General features: G+C 32.1%; 1 protein-coding gene across 3 annotated transcripts in view; it reads right to left on the bottom strand.

The window, feature by feature from the left end:
• The window catches only part of GABRA2 (gamma-aminobutyric acid type A receptor subunit alpha2), a 125046-nt gene that overhangs the window by 51910 nt on the left and 61008 nt on the right, over positions 1-12128 (bottom strand). For all 3 annotated transcript variants that reach the window (XM_017664287.3, XM_073237674.1, XM_073237675.1), the window contains exons 5-6: positions 5510-5730; positions 3494-3576 (exon numbers count right to left, since the gene is read on the bottom strand). In XM_017664287.3, the coding sequence (XP_017519776.1) occupies positions 3494-3576; positions 5510-5730 (304 nt within the window). The remainder of the gene's footprint in view (positions 1-3493; positions 3577-5509; positions 5731-12128) is intronic.

Genomic DNA, 12128 nt, shown 5'->3' with positions numbered 1-12128 from the left:
GGACACTGGGCAGATCATATAAGTCTTTTAGCTTAATACCATCATTCTGAGGTGGTCTCTGTACTTATTTTGACCCAAGATCTGTGATCACAAACCAATTCCACTTAAGCATCAGTAACAATAAAATGAATGTTTATGAGTCAGTGTCTTATTTGTCATGTGCTATTTTAATGTCATACTACTATGTTGTCTGATTTTCTAGAATGTCACTACTAAATGTTGCTATCAGTGAAATACTTTTTTCACTGTATTTATTCACCTTTATCTACAGGTTATATTATGTGAACTACTTTTGAAATAGGATTCTAAATATATATATGTGTGTATATATTTATATATGTATGTGTATGTATATTAATAGCAGATCTATTCATACAGTTTCCTATGAATGAATTGTAGTTCCTCTATGGCCTAAATTTGTATTAAATAATTTCAATTAATTAAGCACTGATGATTCTGCTATTATAATTAAATAAGTAACATTAGTAATGTGGATAACTTGCAATCAATTTGCAGATCTTCAAACTGCTTTGTTTGCACCATGAATACATATCATGTCCCTCCCTCCAATAAGATTTAAAATGACATAGAATTTAATAAATAAAAAAGACACATTATAGGTGCTATTTTTTATTTTTTCTGTGTGAAGGCCTCACAATACTCAGCAGCTGTGAATCTTAAGAAATTAAGAAGGTTTTTTAAGTACAGTGATTCTTTGAATTTTGATGTTTAGTTTAGAACATATGCAAGAGATAATGAAACCTTAACAAATGCAGTGCATTTTTAAGATACTAGTGAGACACTGGTGGGCAGGGCCACTATCTTTTCATATCTATTTCTTGCAGCTGGTACAGTGTCTGTCACATGAAATGTTCTCAGTTCATTCTTGCTAGATTAATCAATAAATTGTATATTTGAAACCAATATAAGATTGTTCATCAACAATATTTCAATTAAAAAAAATAGTATTTTAATTATATTATTTACTGTTGGGGAAGACAAAAATCTGAATAGAAATCTGAGGAATATGCCAAAGAAAGTTACTGATCCTTCTCATGTCAATTATTACATTTCATTAGATTACACAGGAATATGTGTTTTAGATTTTTTGTCTGGTGAGAGAATATATAGCAGAAAGTTAGGAAATACAGATTAGAGTCACTCCCTAGTCCACCAACACACTATAAACCATATCAATGCAATATTTTCCAGTGAAGTATAAAAGGAAAGATCACTTGTTTTACAAATTTCATTATATATTCCATTTATAAGTTAGTAGTTCATTAAATAATTTTATTTAATTCTCTTAACCCATTTTTGAGCCCTAATCTTCATCAAATGCATACTGACTGGCTGTTAATAGTTGGTAGCCAAAAAAATTCCCCATATCATTTTCAATTAGTCATTTTTATCCCAAAATACAATTTATAATTTATTTTGGACTGATACACAGAATACCTAGAATCCCATTCAGGAAGTTTTAAATCCAGTTAAACATAAAGAAATATATAGAGAAGTGAAGCAATAAAAATAAAGAAAAAAAAACTGAATTCAAAATTGTAAACTTAATACAAATAAGGCTTCTTTTATTGTGGGGCAATGATAAGTTTCCAGAAATTTTATCATTTGGGGAGAGGCAAGGGGTCTTTTAAGCAAAAGAGAAAAAGCTGCTACAAGAAAAAGTCATAGCTGCTTCTGCCAAAATTTGTTTTCTCAACATTTTAAGGTTTGTGTTGGCTCATTAGTCTGTTACTCACTGCTGGTGTCCATACTTCTAACACTTATTCATCAAGCACCTACTATTAAGCACCAAGGATAAATGAAAGAACATACAAATTGTTTATTCAATGTGTCAGAAAATAAACGTGAGGGAAACTAAATAAAAAATTACTTAAACAGAGAAAGCTAACAATAAATTTTGTGTGTATCATTTTTAGATACAGAAAATCACATCCTTAAGCATGCACTATTTCATTACTCTGTAAATGAATTATAAGGGATTTTTAAATTTAATTGAAAATATTTTCAGGTGCATTTATTTCATATTCAGAATTGAGACATTACATCATTTATATTTGGTGTTTTAATGGCATTAACTTGTCTGCTGAGACGTGCCTTTCCTTCTTACACCAGTACTGCATTTTAAATAAATCCTTTCATTGGTTTCCAGTTTTTCTCTTTAATGCCACTTATGCAATGCAAATGAGTTTTCCTCTGCTTGCATCTGCACCATGTTTTTTTCAACACCATGTTTACGTTGTATAACATGATTGACTATCTTAAATAATTTTGGAGGAAATGCCAGTATTGAAGTGATGGTTTCCATGACAATAAAGGATGGCTTTATGGTGAAACAAAGAAGAGATTCTCAGGAAAAAGTGAGAGCTGACACCTTTTGTAAGAATGAACAGAACAAACATGATTGAACTCCTCATCCCACAAAACTATGGTCATCAAAATGATTAGAGGGTTCTGCATTCAGATTAGCCATTCTTCCTCCTTTCCTTTCCCTTGGCTCTGTCTGTGGGGAGAGGGTACAGTATTCAGCCATACGTATTTTTAACCAGGTGAGAGAACTGCATTTCTATACAGGAGACTGAAAAGTCAAAAGTTGCCCTTAATGGACAAAGATTTGAGTGCTGGAAAGAGCAAGGATTCTAAAAAGGTCGGGCAATGGGAGATGCTCACACAAGAGGGAAGCTACTTGGCTGTGGCCATGAATTTGTCCCAAACCTGCCCTTAATGCCTTCTGAGCCTAGGGAGATGATTTGACCTTCCCTCTTTTCAATTATTCTGGGAGAGTATGAATGCTTCTGCTTGACATACAAGTTATAACCTCTGTGACCTAAAGAGTGGTCAAATGGACAGAACTTTTTCTGAAATATTTTATGGACCCAGAAGGTGCCTGCATGAAGCAATCCATCATCTCCTTCAAATTTATTTTAGGAAATTAAAAAAAATTCCGTTGCATTAGTTAGAAAGTAGAAATATAATTGCATAGATACAGCTCTGACATTTGGAACTATGTGATTGCTACTTTAATAAGTATATAATAGAATCTCTTTTACAATTCATTTGTACTTGACAAACACACACACACACACACACACACACACACACACACACACACACACACACATTTATTTTGCCTTTTACATGTTCCGGCACTTGGAAAAGAAGGTAAATGACATAGTCCTGATCTTCAAGGAGCTCCTGGTCTACTTTTGTCCGTGTATGAAAATACATAATATTCTTTATTAGCAGTAAAGCAAGTGATAATTTAAACATCACAATTAAAATATAACATTTGAGAGTAAAATAGGGCTATCCAATTATTTCCTTGAGGGAAATCAGCATTTCTTTTACTTCTGTTATCTTGTTGGACATGTATTAAGTATTCCACAATATCAGAAGAAGCTGTACAATTAAGTACTGCTGCTGAATATTTCTGATTTTATTGACCCAAAACATGTACCTTCATCCCCTTACTTACAGCTGCCAAATTTCAGAGGACATGAATGAGCATCCATTGGAAAATCCTCCAAGTGCATTGGACATTCAGCTTGAACTGTAAGCCTGAAAGTGAAAATTTCACTCTTTCTTTTAAGTAAATTGGCAAGTCAAAATAAATTATTCCTTACTATTATGAATAGAATTAATGATGAGGTATGACCTTCATTACAGCATCATATTAGACTAATTTACATTTAAATATATTTTTGTTCTTTCACATTTAGGTGATCCTACAGAAGACATCAGCACATACAAAATCTCAGCTCAAGCAACAATATTTATTTACAAACATACTTTACTTAATGATATTGTGCTCTAGTTTGTTACAAAGCAAAGCAGTTATGTATATATATATTTAAGGGCTATTTTCCTACTACTTTCCTATTTATATTTGAAATGTTAGAGAAAAAAATGAAAAAAATCTTTCTCATAAAAAGAATGCTATTTTCCCTCATCAACAAGCATATGGCAAAACTGAAATGAGAACTGAAATTGGCTCAGAGGAGCTCCCTTCAAAAGTATGTAAATTGTGAATGAGTATCACATATTGCATATAGGTACATGGATATAAATATAGAAAAATAAATACATCTGTAGATATATTTCCTAGAAGTATTTTGTTGAGCCTAAAATATTGGCTAAATTATAGAAACAAGTTATGAAAGTTAAATATTTTTTCTGTATCTACATGATCACATAAATAATCATAGCAAATTTGCTATAGTTATCAATTATTCCATTTTGCATAAGGTAAAGTGACTAAAATAGGTACTAAAACTTATAGAAGAATCTCTTATGATGAACAAAACAACTGTGGCCAACAATTTAATTATAGCTTATGTACTTCTAAGAGAATATTAAGTAGAATCCCATGCAACATTTTCCAAAACTCTATGTGTTCTCTGCCTACATTTTGTTTAAACCCCAAATTTCCAATCATTGTCTGAATCCTTGAGAATGATCAAAGTGTAAAATCAACAGGGGCACTGCATCTGTATTGCAATATTCAGAGAGAAAGGCGAAAGGTGTAACATATTCTTCCATTTCAGGCAATGTCATTTAGTAATGAGGCCTCAAGAGTTTTTTCTTTAAAGATTAGGACTGTATTATTGATTCTTCTTAAATAACTTTCACAACTGAAATCCACTTAACATTTCATATGAAATAATAATATATCAAATGCCTAGAGAAGATATTTGTCTATATATAATGCTAATAATGGAAGTTACCTATGCTTTAAAGTCTTTATTAAACACTTACATTTTAGACTATACATCATTGTTATTAATTTGTTGTTTTCTTTGTTACATATTGCAAACTTATTTTTAAAAATTAATTAATGAGAAGAGTTAAAACTGAATAGCTGTCAGAGTCAGCAACTGTGTATTTCTTTAGATTTTTTTAAAGGTTGAATCTTATGAAATTGATGCTACATGACACATTTTTATTTATAAAATGGCAATTTCATATGGCTCAATCCAATATATATGCTAATGATCCAATTTACTTCTAAGCCTTATTAAATAAAGACTACCTCTTTGAGTTTAAAAAAGTAATTTTTTCTTTAGAGTATCATAAGGAAGATCAAAATATTAAATTAAGTAAAAGTCTGATTTTAAAAAATCACTTAAATTTTGATGGGATATCTGATAAGATATTGAAAATAAAATTACATCTTGGTATAAAGAAATGTTTAAATCATGCTATTACAACTATACTTAACTAAAATGCAGTATGAAAACAGCTCCCCCAAATTCAATTCTTACTAGTATGGCAATTCCTAAGTTTTGACACAGTAAAATGAGAATCAAACTCAGAAATATTATTTTACCTTTATTTTTTAATATCCAAGCATTTACAAAGCATATTATGGGTACCCCCATAATCTGTTATGAAAATATTCAACTTGTGCTATCACCTGACACTAGTTTGGCTGCTTGTTCAATATATGGATTTCTCAGTATTTAAATGCAACATATCAAACCTAAAAGGATACCTCATTGTGTACAGCAGAGTCCCATCATCCTGGATTCGAAGAAGCTTATTTGGCATTGTCATATTATGAGCAACTGATTTTTTCCCATTGTGAAAGAAGGTATCTGGAGTCCAGATTTTACTAGCCATTAAATTGTTAAGTCGAAGGATGTTCATAGGACCTTTAAATTTTAACCGCTCATCTTTCCATTTTTGCCGGAAGAAAACATCTATTGTATACTCCTGAAATGTAAAAATATTTATTTTCAAGAGAATTGAAAATAACCAACGTTTTATATACAAGGACCCTACACAATTCCAATATAAATAATACTATAATTTAAAAGAGGGAAAGCTATATTCAGAGAAATTTTGTATGATCACTCCTCTATCTTATCAATAAATGCTGCCATTTACAGTGAGAAAAAGCAGGTTTAGACAATTAATTACATATCATTATAGAAAATAAATAATAAATCTACTTTATCTAGTCTTGTTCAGTTGAAAACAAGGCTAAATTAAACTGTTTTAGTGCATCCTGTAGGTTAGAATTAGTAGGAGAGGGAATGCCTGGGTAGGGTCTGGGTGGATTGTTCTACATAGTGTATCTCAAGAAAGAATAAGCAGGCAGCTCTCTCAGTAGAAAAAAAAGAATAAAGAAAGAAAGAGAAACAACTATTAAACACACTGTCATATCTGTACGAGTCATCATCTCCTGTTGCCAAAGAAACTGTAAAATACATTTCTTTTTTAATTCTAAACAAATGGTGAGATGTAATATTGTTAGCAAGTATATATTAGGGGATAGTGGTTTCAATAGCTTGAATTTATGAAACTGGTTGTAATAAAAATACTTTGACAAGTTGTTAGAATATTTAAAATGCAAATATTTTGCAAATCAACTCCCTTAGTTTAAAATGTATTTTTAAATATTCATTTAATTGCTAGTGATCAATTGATCAGCTAGTGATCAATTCCTCCATTATCGTTCTCCAGTACTTTGAGTCAGCTTTATCAATGTATGTTCATACACTCAGTCACATGATAAATAACTAAAATGTTCAACTACATACCTGAGATTGGAAATTCAGAAACTGTCCTTGAGCACAAAGCCATAGTCATCACACATTTGAAAATAAATGCCTTAGCAATTGACAATTTCACTCAACTAAAATATGCATACAAAAAGGAAAGATTAAAAAGGCCATATACTTATGAAAATATCAAATCATTTGTACAAATTTTAATCAAGTAAATGATTCCCAGTGATTCCTCAAAAATTGAATGGCTGAAGATAATAAGTTTCAGCTATAGGTAATGGCATATGAACAGGAAATGAACAGCGGCTCTGAGCTGTGCTTTTAATTCTTAGGAGAATATTTCCTAATTGAATCCACCCCCACTGTGTGTGGTTAAGTCATTAAAAAAAATATTTAATTCCATATAAATGTAATTCAATTAAAAAATAAACTATATTAAGAGAGGAATCTTGGCTAATCGATAAGATTTTATGCAAGTGTTTCTTTCCAACTATGGTTCCCTCAAATTCAAGTCTAATGTGGAATATATTGTACAACTTTTATAAAACTTCAAATTCAATTTTTCCATTTCTAAAAAATTATAACATGTTTTACCTGTTTCAGAAGCTATTGCCATGGCAATCATTTCCTACAGACCTAATACATAGAAGGTACACAAGGTTTACAACTGTGTTTTTTTTTAAGTGTTTTTAAAGAGTTTTCAGGAACACTATTTGTTTTTGAGCATTCCGTGTCCCATGTGTGTTGTGCTAACCTATCCAGCATGATCTGTGAGTTTTCTCCCCCACACATCATTGTTATTAATTTGTTTTCTTTGTTACAACCATGCACATTCATGTGATGTTCTAGGTAATGTTAATAATGCCCATTCTTTGCTATTTCTCCACTAAAGTAAGTTCCCTACCTGCCTGGGTCATGAACTCTACCCACAACCATCCCCCATCCCTTAAACACCTGAAAAATGCACAGTCAGCTGTGTATCTTTATTACTTGTAAAGCTTTTCATTACTATAAAATTATGTATTCCAATTATATGTTTGTTCTCTGCCTTCTAACTAGCTTGAAAATCTTAACAAAAGGCACCATGGCTTTCACTTGTGTATTATTTTATTTTGTCTACAGATATATTAGAGAGTATAAAGAATATTACAAACACCTTGCAACCATCACCAGCAGAAATTGTCACAAATATTGAAGCTCCTACTTATCCCTCCTCAGTTACATTCCCCTGCTCTCTGTGGAAATAATTATCTTAAATTTGGTGTTTATCATTCACATACATGTACTTGCATATTTGCTATATAAATACATGTGTCCTATTCCATTTTTAACATTTACATAAATGGTATCATACTGTGCATAGTTTTCTTACACTGCTTCTTTTCAGTTACATTGTTGAGATTTATTCATGGCAATCATCTAGTATTTTGATTCATTTTCATTGCTACATAGCATTACCTTCTAAGAAAATCTCACAACATTCATCCTTTTTCCATGTTTTCAAGTATGTTTTCTATTTCCAGTCTGTCACTATTACAGGCAATACTGCAATGTTTTTATGTACATTATATATATATATACACACACACACCCAATATTACATATATACATAAACACAAATAATATACTTTAGGACAAACATGTAAGAGTTACTGTAGACCAGAGGTCAGCAAACTTTTCTTATAAGGGGGCAGTTAGTAAACATTTTAGGCTTTGTGGGCCATATGGTCAACGTCACAATTATTCACTCTGCTGTTGTAGTGTGACGGTCCCCATCCACAATTTATAATGAGTCAGTGTGGCTATGTGCCAATCAAGCTGCCTATTTACAGGAATAGGAGGTCGACACAATTTGGCCCGTGGTCTGTGGTATGCTCTCCACTGCTCTAGGGTGAGTTAGCATTTGGTAGAAAGGAGAATTCAAAAGCCAGAATGCAGTAGGTTGAGGAGTGAACAGAGGGTGTAAGTGACAAAAAAGTAAAGTACTCTCCCCAATTCCTGAGTTTGTAAATGGCATAAAGAGAAATCAGAGTTCAACCAGTCAAACGTAGAGACTAGCTAATATCATTTAGCTATTGCTATGTCAAAAAAAAACAAAACTAAAATGAGTAGCTTAAAATAAGAACCATTTATTAGCTATTTATTATTATTATTATTAGCTCAGAAGTCATGAGACTGGAGGTCAGCTGATTTCACCTGTGGCCAGATGAACTTAGCCATTCTTGCTCATCCATCTGTGAATAAGCTGGCCACTGCCTGATCTGGGCTGCCTTCATACTGTAGGGCCTTTGGGGCAATTCAGCTCTGCTCCAAGTATCTCCCATCCTCCTCCAGGGACCACTCACTTTGGGCTTATCTTTCTCATGACAATGGCAGAGGTACAAAAGAACAAATCCCAAAGCACAAGCCCATTTCAAGTCATTGCTTGTATAATGTCTGGTTGACCAATGCAAGTCACACAGTTGAGTTGAGTATCACATATTAGCAGGTCACCCCACTCTTAGGAGGATGGCATTACAAAGTTAAATGAAAAAAGCATGGATACGGAAGGGGTGAAGAATGGGAGCCATCACTGTAACCTGTCACACTGGCCCTCTCTCAGAGAAAATTAAAGATTTTTGTGAATGAATAAAGAGTTTGAGAACATCTGAAACTTCATCACATGCTCCAATGAGAGGCACATGGGTCTGTATCAAGGAATAAGATCGGTTATATCTTAGTAAATGTAACTGTGATCAACTGTATGGAACCTAAATGACCAGAAAACTTGTGAGCAGAAGCAGGATAATTAGAGCAATAGTTTACAATGTGGAATGTATACATCCATTTGGGTGTAGGAAGAAACTATTGAATATTTTTATATAAGATCCTTATCTAAATATAAGAAGTAAATGAGGCCTTGCTAGTAGTTAATATATGGAATGATAATGGCACTCTCCCTGTATCTATAAGTAGACGATGGTCCTGTGTGCAAGGCATTTTATGGGTACAGAAGAAGGTGCCATAGGGAATGGCCAAGCGATGCCTCATTCATTTGTTTTCATGGTACTTTCATTTGTGCTCAGGTGAGTTTACAATTCTAATATCTCATTTTGATTAAATTAACTCAAGTGAAAATAGACAAATGGCTTCAAAAGATTATTGCTAAATGACACCATAGATTGAAGAAAACACTAATAATTACACAAGCAGAAATGGACAAGAAAAAGGGATAATCACTCCTATGCCTAACATGAACTCTTCATTAGCCACATAAAGAGTAATGAATTAAGCAAGCAACTCTAACAAGAAACCTACAAAAGCAAATGTATAATTACCAATGAGGATATTTAAAATATGGATTTACACCCATTGTGTTTAATGATGAGTTTCATCTTATGCACATGATGTACCTTGAAACATTGGTTAATGATAGCTGAAGGCCATTGCAAATAGTAAATTGTTTTAAAAACAAAAAATCCAGAACAGGAAGAAAAATGTCAAAAATTGGTGGACAGGTCTTTAAAGATTAGCATTATGGTTCAGTAACCAATAGCCAAAGATGTATTTTTTACATTTTAATTTACATACCTTTTTCATCTGCACTAATTATCAAAACAAGTACTAAAATATGACTTTAAAATCAGACCTTTGATTGCTATATTATAAAGTATTTAAAAAATATTTTTTAAAATAAAAAGCACATCAAAACATTCTAACTGCTGAAATATCACTAATAGCAATCTTAACTGGGACCAAAAATAAATTTATTTCATTAATAAATATAATTATTCCCAAAATTGTATGTATTTTAACTTTATCTCATCCCAATTTCTGCATTAGTGCTTAACTTATTTTTATATATTAGTACAAAAGTATACATATATACAAATACATGAACATATAAATATAGTTGATTCACTAGTTTTTATAGTTTTACTCTCTAGATTTAAAAAGCAGAGTAAGGAGACATTTCAAATTTTTATTTAATATCTACTAAGAATAACAGGATTTCCAAACAAATTATTTGCATGTGATTCCTTAAATGTATATAAAACACACATTGTCAGTATTTGAAAATACTCCTAAAAGATTCCTCAAAATAAGCTTCAAGTTTGCCATGAGTATATGGTAATATAGTAATTACTTGATTTGTGTGTTACAAGAAAATTACCAGAGAAGGACAAAATAATGCAGCGTTTTTGTACAAATTTAATACTTAAAACCCATGGGCCAAGATTCTAAAACAAATAAAAAATAAGATGGACTACAAATCCCTTAGGGAATACACAAACTAAAGAGCAAACTAAGAAAGAAACCAAAGCATTCACAGGATGTATCAGCACGCAGCTCATGCACAGGAGACGTGAGTCAGACTGAGGGGTCAGACTGAAGAGTTGAAGATCCCTACACTTCAACATTTGAAAAACTCTTCACAGGAAATTTAATACAGCTTCTCCTTTTTATATATGGGGTTATAGATAAATTCAGTGAATTTCCTGTTTCCAAGCTCAGTAGGGGCAGAATCCAGACAAAGAGGCAGTTTCCAGTACAGTGTTTTTACTGCCACTAAGTATTATTTCCATAATTTGTACTGCAAAGAAAGAAGTCACTCTCTACTGCACAGTTTATTGTATAAACATGCTTTCAAAAAAAACATTAACTTAGTGAAGACAGCACATTTTTTAGTGCCTGGCTACATTAATTATAAGTCAATGCTTGTACCACTTTCTGAAGAATTATAACTACCCGCTAAAACATAACCAAATTTCAGGACTGCTCTCAGGGTGATTTCTAGTTTACTTTGATTTACTGAGAATATTTGAAATACCAAAATTTATTTCATCATACCCTTTTCAATAATGAAGGTTAACCTCCTCTGAGTAAATTCCAGTCAGTGAGTTTCTTCTGTAATGAAGAAAAATGTGGTTTATGAAGCAGGTATGTAACAATTAAAGAAACAACATCCTTAGAATACACAAGAATGATTGTGCTCAAACATTTGCAGTTGGTACTCACAGGGGTGTGAACAACAAATGTAGTACACTATTAGTACTGCAAAAATTGCAAAAGTGAGAAGCTTAATAAAAGATTAGCTGAGTGCCAATAAACACAACTAGTATAAGATCATAAAACTCTATTATGCAAAGAAGCTCACACAAACAGATTGCAGAACACCATAGCTACTGCATATTCTGACCATTGTGGAGGTAAGATGTCTGGGGTTTTCTCCTTGAAATTATTGGCTAGGCAAGTTTTATGAGCAAATTAGAAACTGATACTGAAGATTCAGGTTTTAATATTAGATTATTAAAATACATCTAATTAAAGTATTCCAAGTGATGAATAGTTACGTGTTAATTGAAATCCATTTTGATATAATTTGTTACATAAAATTCATTGTAACCTTGTTAAATATGCAAAAGTATCTCCATTTCACAGGTGGAGAATACTTCAGAAGTCATATTCACTATAAAAATGAGAAAGCCAAAATTTAAATTCAATTATGCCACCTAACACCATGCTCTTTTTATTATAACCATATATAAAAACAGTCCTTGGAGGCAGGACATCAGAGTGAAATTTCCTTTGTTTAAGTAGAATAATCCATGATGCTAGCCA

The sequence above is a fragment of the Manis javanica genome, chromosome 5 (assembly GCF_040802235.1).
Source record: "Manis javanica isolate MJ-LG chromosome 5, MJ_LKY, whole genome shotgun sequence".
NCBI classification, from domain to species: Eukaryota; Metazoa; Chordata; class Mammalia; order Pholidota; family Manidae; genus Manis; species Manis javanica.
The sequence above is the reverse complement of the archived record's forward strand: the minus strand, read 5'-3'. Positions and strand labels throughout refer to the sequence as shown.